Source organism: Drosophila kikkawai, chromosome X (genome assembly GCF_030179895.1).
Source record: "Drosophila kikkawai strain 14028-0561.14 chromosome X, DkikHiC1v2, whole genome shotgun sequence".
In the NCBI taxonomy this organism is placed as follows: Eukaryota; Metazoa; Arthropoda; class Insecta; order Diptera; family Drosophilidae; genus Drosophila; species Drosophila kikkawai.
In genome coordinates this window covers 27,449,883-27,462,942 of record NC_091733.1, presented here as the reverse complement: position 1 = coordinate 27,462,942, position 13,060 = coordinate 27,449,883, and the positions used below count along the sequence as shown (strand labels likewise).

At 43.4% G+C, this 13,060-nt stretch overlaps 3 protein-coding genes across 3 annotated transcripts; 2 read left to right on the top strand and 1 right to left on the bottom strand.

Moving 5' to 3' along the window:
• Nucleotides 1-1,073: 1,073 nt before the first annotated feature.
• On the bottom strand, nt 1,074-2,606 carry Mur18B (Mucin related 18B). Its single transcript, XM_017181748.3, has 2 exons — nt 2,451-2,606; nt 1,074-2,374 (listed from the first exon to the last, which is right to left on the bottom strand). The coding sequence occupies exons 1-2, from the start codon at nt 2,550-2,552 to the stop codon at nt 1,229-1,231; spliced, it is 1,248 nt and encodes a 415-aa protein (XP_017037237.1). The 5' UTR covers nt 2,553-2,606; the 3' UTR covers nt 1,074-1,228.
• A 1,488-nt stretch (nt 2,607-4,094) lies between these two features.
• LOC108085218 (uncharacterized) lies at nt 4,095-6,790 on the top strand. Its single transcript, XM_017181749.2, has 5 exons — nt 4,095-4,470; nt 4,573-4,882; nt 5,165-5,877; nt 5,939-6,287; nt 6,342-6,790. Exons 1-5 carry the CDS (start codon nt 4,303-4,305, stop codon nt 6,647-6,649), a joined length of 1,848 nt encoding a protein of 615 aa, XP_017037238.1. The 5' UTR covers nt 4,095-4,302; the 3' UTR covers nt 6,650-6,790.
• A 528-nt stretch (nt 6,791-7,318) lies between these two features.
• Nucleotides 7,319-11,487, top strand: Ulp1. The gene is made up of 6 exons (XM_017181769.3): nt 7,319-7,494; nt 7,624-8,851; nt 9,080-9,988; nt 10,051-10,233; nt 10,304-10,505; nt 10,588-11,487. Exons 2-6 carry the CDS (start codon nt 7,662-7,664, stop codon nt 11,200-11,202), a joined length of 3,099 nt encoding a protein of 1,032 aa, XP_017037258.1. The 5' UTR covers nt 7,319-7,494; nt 7,624-7,661; the 3' UTR covers nt 11,203-11,487.
• Nucleotides 11,488-13,060: the final 1,573 nt, after the last annotated feature.

Sequence of the window (13,060 nt, the reverse complement as noted above, 5' to 3'; positions counted from 1 at the left end):
TTTTAAAATTTAAAAATATCATAACTCGGCCAAAGAGCATTAATTTTAAATCGGAAAACTGTTCAGTGCAAGATTTTCTACAGATAATAAATCTGCATACTTTATTTAAAAATTTTAAAAATTAAATTTTTTATCAAATTTTGAAAGTTTTAATGATGTAACCCCTTATCAAATTTCGCAAAAATGGCCAAAAAATTTTTTTCTTCCAGACATCTCTAGAAAGTTTTGCCTGTTGATGCTGATCAAGAATATATATGGTTTATGGGGTCGGAAATGATTTCTTCACTGTTTTTGAAGCTTCTGACTTAAATTATAATACCATACAAGGGTATAAAAAATATAGATATAGCCTAAAAATAATAAAACACAAAGTAAATATGGTTTTAAATAGTTTATTGGTTGTATTTTGGCTTTATTTTTTAAAAAAAGAGCTGCAATAATTTGTATTTATATTATATATTTATTTATGCTTATATTTTTTTAGTTTTCCTAAGCTTAACAAAACTGCTTAATGCTCAGTTTTAATTCTTTTTTTTTCTTTTCTGGGAAAACTAATATGAATTTAAATAAAATAGTATATAATTAAAATGTTCTTTTATTGATTATTTGCTTTGTGTCATTAAGATAGTGTGTTGTTAACACAATATATCCCAGATAAGAGAACTAGACGATTTGCGTAAAAATATTTATTTAAATTATAAGTGAGATTAAAAAGTATAATGCACTTAAACGTGACTTGTGGATAATCCTGAAACTACTTTTTAAAAACATACATTTGGGATAATACTTTAAATTAAATTTTTCCACACTAAAATGAATTATATCAATTTAAATACCTGGAAATCAAGAAATATATTCTAGAATCAAGAGGTTTATTTGCATTCAGAAGCCTTCACACCTGTTCAAGCTGCCTAATCTTCCGCTAAACCTCTCAGAAATTCCAGTTGTCGACCTTCTATATGCGTATTCAGGGTTTATCTGGGGAAAAACTGTTATCTCCTAAGCTATTTATGGTAGCCTTTCGCCTTTTTCTAGTTTCCAGCTAAGAAATACAATTAAAAAAAATGTATATATATACTTTTTAGATCTTTATTCATACCAGGAAGCAAAAAATAAAAAAAAAATGAGAGGATAAAAATATAACAAGAAAAAAAGTAGCTGGGAAAAGATAATTTCTCTAGACTAGGGCAAGGGACCAACATAGAAGTGGTGGCTCATTGGGTGGAGCCTACTCCGCAGACTCGGCACTCTCGATGGACTCGCCCTTGGCCTTGTCCTTGTCGGCCTTGGCCTGCTGCTTGGCCTGCTCCTTGGCCGCCTTTTTGGCGGCCTTCTCCTCCAGCTTCTGCTGCTTCCTGGCCAGCTTCTCCTGCTGCTTCTGTGCCTTCAGGCGCAGCTTCTCCTCGGCCTTGTACTGTTTCAGCTCCCGCTTGATGGCCGCCAAATCGCTGACCTCGCTGGCCTCCTGTCCGGGCACAATCTGGGTCCAGTCGTAACGCCAGCAGCCACCGATGGTGGCCTCAAATCGCTGGCCACTGGAGCAGCGCACCACGAACTTGTGGAAGCCACCCTGCAAGCTGGCCACGCAGCTATAGTAGTAGGTATCATCGTGTCCGGCAAATCGTCCCACTCCGGGACACTGGAAGGTGTCATCCGGGCACTCGGCCACATCGCGTACGCAACGCTTGAGGCTCGCCGAGAAAACGGTCAGATCGGGGCAGGTCACCTCCACATCCTGGAGCTGGTGCAGCACAGGATTCAGCAGGCAGTTGTGATAGCGCTGGCAGTTGCCGTTGATGTCGGGGAAGAGTCCAGCCGTCTGGCAGTTGAAGGTAGGCGGCGTGGGTGCAATGGTGGTGTCCGGAGCAGCGGTGGAGCTGGTAGTCTCTGGCTCCACAGTGGTTGTATCTTCGGGAGCGGCTGAACTCTCTGGGGCCACCGAGGAGGAGGACTGTTCGGGTGCTGAGGTGGAGGAGGAGTTCTCGGGAGCATCAGTGGTGGTCTCTCCATCGCCAGAGCCGCTAGAAGAGCTCTCCTGCTCGGCCGGTGTGGTGGTCTCACCGTTGCCAGAACCTCCTGCGGCCGCGGTGCTTGTCTCATCATCAATGTCTGCCTTGGTGGTCTCCTCTTCCGGCTGAGTCGTCTCCTCGGGCGATAGCGTGGTAATCGGGGTCTCCTCATTCGCCGAAGCTTCGGTTGTCTCCTCATTGGTTAAGGTTGTGGTATCCCAGTCGCCGCTGCCCTCTTCGCCTGGCTGCAGCGTGGTGATGGTGGTGGTATCGCTCCAGGGCTCTGCCTGGGCCAAGCCCTGGCCCGAGCTGGCGGACTCGCCGTCGCCGCTGAGGGCCACAATGCCGCAGGACTTGGTCAGCAGCTGCAAGTTAGCAACGGTCAGGTGTCAGATATCTGATCCTTCAACCAGGGATCTTTACTCATCCGAAGATACTCACCAAAGCGGCGCAGAAGAGCAGGATGGTGGACAGCTTGGAGATCCGGCGGCCGGTCATCTTGCGTACGGTAAAGGTGGTGTTGGTTGTCGTTTGCATCGTCATCGTTGCCAGTGGCTACGTCGGTCGATCGTTGTATGAGCTGCCGGCAGGGCCGCCGACGATTATATAGCCAAATCTGGACGGGATGCTGGGACCGCCTTATCTGACGGCTTAGCACCTTCGCCTGATAGATAGCCAGGCCGTTGGCGGGTGTTTTTCTGCTCCGCTCTGACGTATCCGTCGCCTCTTTCGGGTTGCAAAATACAGTTGTAAACCCATAAAGCCCCAGAAGCTGCCCCCGCGGATCTGAAACGGAAGTGTGTAAAGATAACTCGCATCGCGCCAGATAATACCGAAAGGGGGAGGTCAGGACGCCGGCTGCACTATACTATATATGATCCACCTATGCACGTACCTACCTATGTACATATCTGTTTGTCCATCTGTTTATCTTTCGCGGATCTTTCCAGAGCAGCGGCACCACAACAAAAAACGTGACGCATCTGGGGACTGATCGCCGGTTGACATTCCGAAAATGGAATCTTTGCAGCTTTGCTGCAGCCTCAACGGGTCTCGAGGATTGGCAGATTTTTGAAAATTTGGAGTATAATTGAACTGCAAGTGGATAATCAAGATATAGTAAATTATTAGAATTATTTATAAGATCTTGGAAAATTATTACAATTATTTATAAAGACTGAAAATTATTAAAATTATTTATAAAGTCTCAGAAAACTATTAAAATTATTTATAAAGATTAAAGTTTTTATGTCCCGGATTCCAGGGAAATATAGAAGGTCATTATAAGGACAGCTCTCTTGAACGGAGAGCTCTATTAAATTCACTATTCCTTGTATTAATATATATTTAAGGTATAAATTAGTTAATTATTTATCAACTATATAGTTTCCTAGACTTTTCAAACACTTTTCACATTTTAAAACTCTTTTTTTTTTCTTCAAGTGCTACTTATTTATCAATTTTCTAGCTTTAAGCTATATCTTTAAAGCAAGGCGCCCAAAAGTATGATAAGTTTATCTCACAACCAATGCTTTAGCGCTTAAAAAACACCCAAATTATACATAAATTAACTAAGAGTTAGAAAAGTTGATATCTTAAATGGAATTTAGCTTCAAAATATCACCAAAAAACATATAATTAAGCTTACCTTGAGCTATTAAAGGCACTCTATAATAAACAAACTATAAACAATTAAACTGCAGTGTTCCGGTTTCAAAAAAGAATCCCTGTCTCCCTCTCTTTTAGCGTGCTCATCTCCGGCGTATCCTCCAGCCATAAACATAATCCGCTGCTCCGCTGACAGAATTGCAAACGCAGAACGCAAACGCTTTACATATCTGACGTTAATCTCACGGATACTTGGCCAGATAGATACTCGCTGGCTCAGATACTTAGATACGCAGCTGCGCAGATACACTTGCGCCTCTGTGTTGTGTGGACACAGATATATCTATCTGGCGGCATGATAAGCTCCCCGATGGTTATCAGTCTCCCTCTCCGGGGCTCTCCGGATCCGTTGTCAGCCAGTCTTTTTTGTTCGCCATTATATCTAAACGTTTCGGTGTTTTCTTTTTTTTTTTTTTTTGGGTTTGGATTTGGGTTTCGGTTTTGGTTTGCGGGCTTTGCTTGGCTTGTGGCTGGAATGATGAATGCCAGCGGCTAGACAAAGTGTACACACAAGTTCCACAGGGAGCAGTCAGCAGTCCAGTTGAGCCTTTGCCAGGACAGGATTGTTTTCAGTCAACGGAAACTGTGCCAGAGCAGCTAGAAGAGAGAGAGAGAGCGGAGAGCCATGGCCACCACATCGATCGGCGGAGTGGGCGTTGGCGTGGGCATGGGCGTGGCAGCCGGCGGTGCTGTTCGTCGGCCCACAGCCAGGGCCACCGCGGGCATCCAGAGACGCCGAGTGGTCAAGAAGCACATCCAACAGAAGTACATGCTCTGCGGCTTTGCCATACACGTAAATAGCAGCTTCTCTTTCGTAACGCCAACCTAGAGATTTTCACTCTCTAAAGTTTAGCATATTTTTCAATATTTTATTTATTTGCTTTCCCCTCCGCAGGCCTTTCTGGCCACACCCGCCTACCTGTACGGCAATGTGGTGGAATCCGACAAGGATCTGGTGCTTAGAATCTGGCCCGCCATTGTCTACCAGGCCACCGGGGAGCTGTGCCGCTCCATTATGGAGCATTTGGATACGGAATATAGCGGCAGATCTCGGGAGACCACACAGTATCGGCGGGTCTTCCTTTTGGCCACCCTCATTGCCTGCGTCTCGCTAATGGTGGCTGGGATATTGTTCTCCTCCGCCTGGATAGTGGTGACCACCACCACCCAGGTGGTGGCCATTGTCTTTTACGGCTGCTTTGCAGGTAAAATTGCCAATGAAAAACGCTGCGTATACGCAATATATCACGTATACGCACACAACACGTGTGCACGGGTCGATATTTCAGGCTTATTATCAGTTTGATTTGGTTTATTTCACATTTATGGAGGCCCAGAGCTAACCTTATCTGTGACAAACAAAAACAGGAAATTTAGGCATTTTTTAAACAGTAAAAGTTGCCTTAAGCAGGTTCTTTATTTAAACAAAATTTCAATTAAATTCAAATCAAAATTGATTAATTTCTTAAAAAATATTACCTTCACAGGCATTGGCTCTAGCCTGTACCTGTGGAAGACGCACGTCATTTTGGAGGCAGTGCGTCCGCGGGAGGACAAGTATGTGCGCAAGACAATCCACCTGTGCGGCGAGGCTTTTTGCCAGCTGTTCCTCTCGTTCGTCTTCACCAGCCTTCGGACACTGTATGGCACCGCCCAGTCGATAGTCCTGATGTCCGCCCTCCTGGTGAATCTCATACCGCTAAGCCTGATCATCACCAAGCATCGGGAGGATGCCTTTACCACCAAACGCATCTCGGTAATTAAGGCGGAGACGGGTTTCGCTGCTTTGCCGTTGAGAGCCGCTTTGGCCGCCAATTTGGTGGCAGATCAACTGGATGGCCTGGACACGCTGTCATGGCGTAATCCGGCCACCGAAATGGGTGCTTCGCCGGGAGCAGCAGTGGCCGCCGCCGTGGTGGACACGCACAGCAACTATATGCTGGCCACGGACGAGGCCTATGTGACCTACGTGAATCCGAATGGTGTGGAGATCATGGAGATCATACCCGAGGAGGACGAGACGCTGTCCATGATGCGATCGAGCAATGCGACAATCGACAACTATGGCATGTCTGCTTCGCAAACGTCGCACAAGTCCCTCTCCAATGGACGCCTCTATCCGCTGACGCCTCTAAATCCCACGGTCACGGGAGCGGGAACCGGCAGCTCCTCCCCGCTGCCGCCCGACCATGCCAATCTGGTGAGTATGGCTTTATGTTGTGTGCTATTCCCATTGATTTGGAACCTGAAATCTCTTCCAGCAACGCATCCGTCGAATGTCGCGGGCGGTAACCTCGCATTTGTGGTGGAATCTGCTGGACAAGATTGCCATGCCGCTGCAGCAGGCGTTGCTAGTGCCGCAACTGTATGCCACCACACTGCTGCTCTCGGCGGACATTTTCAGCTATGTGATGTGCCTGACGGTGCTCCCGGGTTTGGCTGTCAGTCATCATGCCTTGAAGAATGCCGAGATTCCGTTTCTTTTCTCGCTGCTGGCCTTTCCCTGGATGTGCTTCTCCCTGATGACGCCACGCTTCGGGACGAGCCTCTACAAGCGCAAGCTTCAGTGGCACACGTTGGGCAGCCTCTGCAAGTGCCTGGCCCTGATCTGTGAGTAGATTCTCTTTTTTCTTGAGACCCTAAAACTTAATAAACTCTATTCAGTCATTAGCTTCTCCACCTCGAAGCTGCTGCTCAGCGTATCTGCCGTTTTGCTGGGCTTCGGCCAGGTGGTCACCGCCTTTCTACAGGAGCTTGTCTTTCAGATGGGCATGACGCGGGCCAACTGGACGGCCATCCGGCGACCCGTACACTTCACCAATGGTTTGCTGGTGCTCCTGTGGGGTGCCCTCGCCCACTGGGTGGTGGAACGTTACTCGTTCCAGGCCACCGTTGGCCTTGCCGGCGCCCTTTACGGAGCCAGTTCGCTGCTCTGGAACTTTCTTTTCTTCTGCTGCCAGGGCAGGGATTAGGAGGAAGCGGCGCGATCTCGGTTAGCTTAAGCTCTGGGAGTAAAGGATCTTGGGGGAGCCTAGTCTGTCTGTTGTTGATCTTAATGTTGTCGGTAGTTGTTGTACTTGTGCAGTGATATTAATAAATAACAAAAATATCTATGTTTTGCGTTCTAAAATTAATTAAAACAATTTTATAATTTTTTATAGATAAATCTTTGAAAATAAAAATGTTTTCCGCTAAAGTGTGACCAGAGTACTGCCATTCAAAAATACCATTGTGACCGGCATACTGCCACTCAAAAATACCATTTATAGTACTGAAGGTGAACAGAGGAAATATTTATATTTATTTTTATAAAAATTTAATTTAGTCACTTATTTTCTTATGAACTAAACTGTTAACATTTTTGTTGAATTAGTAGAATGAAAAAGTGATGCTGGTTTCTTCTAATTCGTGTTCCCCTGCGAGTTGCACAATTTAGAGGGAGACAGCTATAGGTCAAATGGAGTGTACCACTGTGAGACCATTGCCATAAATCCTAAAAAATGTTTTTTATTTCATTTTTAATTTTTATAGTAAAAAATGAGTAATATATATATATTTTAAAAATAATATTCAACAGTAGTAGTCATAACAACAGTCTGGCAACGCTGCCATGTCCTAAAACTCAGATTGTGAGATTTTTGAAGATCTCCGCCTACGGTCACACCTTCAAGCAGCACGCCAAAAAACGCGAATTTTTCAGATGTAGAAATTATTTCATAGTTTCCTTCTGTGTCTGCCTGCGTGTTTCCTTTTTAGATCGATTTATAAACATTAACGGCCACATATCCCAAGTGTCCCCCAGCAACGTAGCAAAACGGTAAGTGATCGGTCGGGTCTGTACCGTAGCCCAGCGGCCCGTGTTGAAGGCGACATTTTCCCCGAGCCGCGGCACAGAAAAGCGGGAAGCCGGCTTTTCTCACAAGAGACGCTCTTCGATTCCTTGCAGAGAATTCTGGTTCCAAGGAAGCGGACATCCCCACACGCATGTCGCTGACTCCCGATGGTTTCGGGCATAATGCGTACGCTACCAAACCCAACGCAGGCCCACACGAATCTGTAGTGCTAAGCGCAACTTACTCGCTTGCCGCCAGCGCTGGCCAGGAGGAGCAGCAGCAGCAGCAGGAGCGCCAGCTCTACAATCTAAACCACGACTCCTACACGTCCAGCCATGTGCCGGAATACAATGATGCCGAAGAGCAAATGCAACTGGGAACAGTAGGGGAGCAACTGCAACTGGCCACAGTAGAGGAGCAACTGCAACCGGCCACAGAAGAGGAGCAGCTGTATCTGCCGGCAGAGAGCCAGCAGCTCGAAGTAGACTACCAGCAGCCGGAGGCAGAGGAGCCCCAGTACAATACACAACCCTTGCTTGGACTTGGCCTACAGTTTGAGACCTACAACCAGGAGCAGCTAGCCTACCTGCAACAACAGTTTGCCTCTCAAGAGAATTTCCTTAACGAGCAGCCACATATCCCACTAGGCGAGCCACAACAGGCAGCCGCCGTATCAGAATCGAAGGTAAAACTAGGAGCCGAGGATCAGCTACACCAACAGCAACAGTTTACCGTTGAGGAACAGCAGCAGAAAAGTGTCTTGGGACAGAAGAAAATCCATCATCAAAAAGCAGAAACTCAATCATCGATCAGCCGAGAAAAATTATTTTTGGATTTTGTTCAGCTTTCCAGCAGAGAGCACCAGATCGAAGATCTAACTGAAAATTATCACCTGCTGAATCGTATAGCCATCGTTGGGTCTAAAAGTTTCCACATCCTACGCGAAACCTTCAACCTGACACCAGATTGCCACCCGGAACTTATTGAATCGCAAATCTTAGGGATCTTAAGATTGCGCCAGAAACTGATCAATTTGCGGCCACTTTTAATAGATAATCCCGATCCGCTAGCCTTGCCCATACTCAGGGAACTCCAGCTGGCCATAGAAGGTGCCTCGCAGGTCTGCCAGGACTTGGGGCAGCAGGTGGCAAGGGTCAATAATAGTTGCGCCAAGTCAAGCTATTCAATGGGTTTGGAGCTTTTGAATCGTATACGCAAAGTTATATCTGGCTGGTATAGGAGCAACGAGGCACAATTGGAGCCGGAGGAGGCGGGTTCCGGATCTGGTCCCGCTGGGGACCAACAACAACAACAACAACAGCGTGACAGCCGTAAGCGACGGTGAGGATTTTGAGCAAAGCGAAGCTTTCTTTTTTAAATATAATTTTGTTTTCAAAATCATTGAACTCTCTTCTAACTCAAATTCTACACAACCCCTAAAAATATCTAAAGAATTTTCTAAAAATTTTTTTGTTTGCTTGAAGTTTGCTTTTACCTCTGCTTATTATTATTTTAAAATTATCTCTTTACTTCACTTATTATTATTAAAATTACCTTATTTCTTCACAGCATCGCAGAGGACGAACCGCCATTGATCAAATACCGTCGCGTGGACAACTCCTTTCCGCGCTTCATACCGAATGAGGCGGCTGCCGAGGAACCCGTGCCCAACAACAGGTCCATGGCTGAGAGGGAAACTCAGCGGCAGTACGCCAAGCGACTGTCCATATTCAATGCACCGATACTAACGCAGCAGCGTGTTCGCAACAATGCCGCCGACATACAGATCGATCTGTCGGATGATGATGAGCAGGTGCCCCTCTTTCGACCGGGTGCTTCCTATAGACCACCACCACCGCCGGCAGCGGCATCTGCCGCCCCGCTTGGCTCTGATTCCTCGACCACCATGCGTCCCCAAATGCTGTATTCCGATGCAGTGCGTCTGGGACAGAATGGTTTCGCCGAAAGTCGCATGAATGGGCATCCCAATAAACCATCGGGACATGGCGATGATAGCTTGCTAAGCCAGGAGGAGCGTCGTTCGGAGCGGGAGCAATATCTGGCCTTGTTGCGCAATCTTTGCTCGGACAAATCCTCGCTTCGTGCTTTAAATAACACAAATCCTCCGCCGCTGCGGGTAATTAACAGAAACGCTGAACGTTCTAGCACCTGGGGCTCCATATTGGCCAACAACAAGGCACCACCAGCGGGCCAGGAGCAGCAGAAGCCACAGCCGCCAAAACCGATTAGTAACCGTGATTTTGAGGACTATGCCAAGCTGCTTAATCGAGAGCAGCACAAGAACATACCTCCACCGCCGCCGCTTATACGCTTGGGCAGTGCCAAGAGCCTCACCAGTCATGCCTCCACAATATCCATCTCGGAGAGCATATCGAGTTCCTCAGATAGCTGCTCAAATGCCTCCGATGAAAATCAGGCAGCAGCTGCTGCTCCTGCTAACCTGACCAACCACAAAATGTGAGTAGTTTCACTTGTAAATATTGTAATCTAGTTTGAAATCCAACTATTATTTTTCTCAGTGCTTCCTTGAAGTCATCACCAAAGAGTGATCAGCTAAATACCACAGTGTCGCGTCATGAGCTGCTGCAGCGTAGCTTGGAGAATTGTGTTTTCTTCAAGGACACCTTTGCCGAGGATCATATGAAGAAAATTGAGCGACAGGAAAAGGAGCTGGAACAACGTCGTCAATTGGCCACGATTCAGTGAGTTTCTATATGATTTATTCTATATTTTATATTTTTTTTTAAATGTTTTGTATATTTTTTGTTGTAGAGCTGAAAAATCACGCGCCGTACGCCTCGAATTTGAGCAGCATTTGCGCTCAAACATTTTCCAAATGCGTCTAACCCACAAACCGATTCTGGTAATCGGTTCCATAGAGAAAACCCAGGAGAAAAAGGAGCCCGAGTTTGTACCGCTTACCGAAGAGCACATGAAGCGTTTCAGTGAACTGATAAATGGTCCTCCTCAACAGGTGAGTTTCTACAGGGGAAAATGCTTCAAAACTTTTGTGACTTTGTAAACCTTCTTTCTCTGCTGTTCCCCCTGCTCTTCAGGTGCTTGTCAACAAATTTAGTCTACAAATTCATCGCAGCGATATACGGACTTTGCTTGGCAGCAGCTGGCTCAACGACGAGGTCATCAATTTTTATATGAACCTTTTGACGGAACGCTCAGAGCTACGCTCTGATCAGCTGCCCAGGGTATATGCGATGAATACCTTCTTTGTGCCGCGTTTGCTACAGACTGGACATGGCGGCGTGAAACGTTGGACACGCAAAGTGGATCTATTCAGCAAGGATATTATACCGGTGCCAGTGCATTGCAATGGTGTGCATTGGTGCATGGCCATTATCCATATGCGCAACAAGACGATCCGTTACTACGATTCAATGGGTAAGCCCAACCAGGATGTGCTGGACGCACTGGAGATGTACCTGCGTTTGGAGTCGCTCGACAAGCGCAAGCAGCCCTTTGATACCAGCGATTTTAAGATCGAGAGCGTGGCGAATGTACCGCAACAGAGTAATGGCAGCGATTGTGGCGTCTTTAGCTGCATGTTTGCCGAGTATATAACGCGCGATGCACCGATCACATTCAGTCAGGAGCACATGGATTATTTCCGCAAGAAGATGGTCCTGGAGATAGCCGAGGGCAAGCTGTGGAAGTAAATAAATATATATATATAAAAAATATAAGATATACGCAGGGGGGGATCCTAATTTATTGAATAGCTACATAAGTGTGTCCCAAGCAGAAGCATAAACATAAACACCTCTTGCAACGATCTGTAACCTCTGAAAATAAAACCCCTTGAGCCGGATATTCCAGATATTTTTGTCAAATCATCTTCTTAATGTGTAAACAAAAGACACAAAAGCATACATCCATATTGTAACAGAGTAAAAGAGTAACTAGTTTTTCAAATAAAACAACGGAATCTAAAATCGAGAGAAGTAATACTTATTTTTGAATATGAAACTGTGTAAACAAATGTACATGTTTTTTTTTTCTTGTATGTGAATTTACAACTTGCAAAATATGTTTTTATTTTTTTTTTCTTAAATCTGTAAGTTTAGGTTGTGTAATCTTAATTCGTAAGCTATATTTCAGTTAATTCTTATACTTTAGTTTGGAGTCTGCACATTTGTTTATTTTTTAGAAATAATTTTGTTTGTATTTTTTGTAAGTTTAACATATAATTTAGTTGGTACTATAATAAACTTACTTCCCACATTTTAGTTTGGCATTTTTTTTTTACCAGGTATATATATATTTATAGCGTGTCTTAAATTAATTTTGCAGGAAAATGTGTTTTTAAATTTTTAAAATATTAATAATTATTAATTTTTTTAATTTAAAATAATTATATAATATACGAGAATATTCTTTCTAGGTGAAGACGTCAATTGATTTTCAATTTAAAAAAAATGTATAATTTAATAATTAATAACTTTATAATATTTTACTAAATTTAATATAATAAATCAGATTATTAGGTTTTTTTTTAACATAAAAAAATCAGATTATACGTTTTTTTAACATGAAAAATCAGTTTTTTTTTATCATAAAAAATCAGTTTAAATAATATATAAAAATATTTTTTTCTAGGTGAAGGAGTCATTTCCGACCCTATAAAGTATATATATTCTTGATCAGCATCAACAGGCGAATCGTTTAAGCCAACTCCGGAGAAAAAAATTTTTTTGTGATTTTTTCGAAATTCGATAAGGGGTTACATCATTAAAATTCTCAAAATTTGATCAAATTTTCAATTTCTAACTAAGTATGCAGATTTATTAACCTATTAAAAACTAACATAAAACCGTTTTCAGAAGTAAAATTAATGCATTTTTGACCGAGTTATGAATTTTCAAAGTTAGGCAGGGTATTAAAATTTCAGTCAAAAGCTTGTAACTTAGTGAAGACATCATTTCCGAGCCTATAAAGTATATATATTCTTGATCAGCATCAGCAGCCGAATCGTTTTAGCCACATCTGGAGGAAAAATTTTTTTTTTTGCCATTTTTCAAAATTTTATAAGGGGTTACATCATAAAAATTAACAAAAAATTGACCAAAAATTGTAGTTAAAAAAAAATGTTAATTAATTATGCAGATTTATAAAGCTTATAAAAACTAACTCAGAACAGCTTTCCGAATTAAAATAAGTAATTTTTTAGACGAGTTATGCTATTTTTAGGTTTTACCTTTTCCAAATAATTTTTTTATTAAATTATGGATAAATACTTCAATTAAATAACCTATGCAAATTTATTAATTCATTAAAAATTAATTCAGAACAGCTGTCCGAATTGAAATTAATGCACTTTTTGGCCAAGTTATGATTTTTTATTATTATAATTTTCTATAGAAAAAAAATTATAAAATATATTTCTAAAACCCACACTCGTAGTTTACCAAAACAAAGTTTTTCCCTTAAAATATATGCACACAAATTGTTGCTAAATTTTCTAAGAATCATCGCTTATCCTGCAGCTATCGATGCGCATGCAATCGATATTTCTTG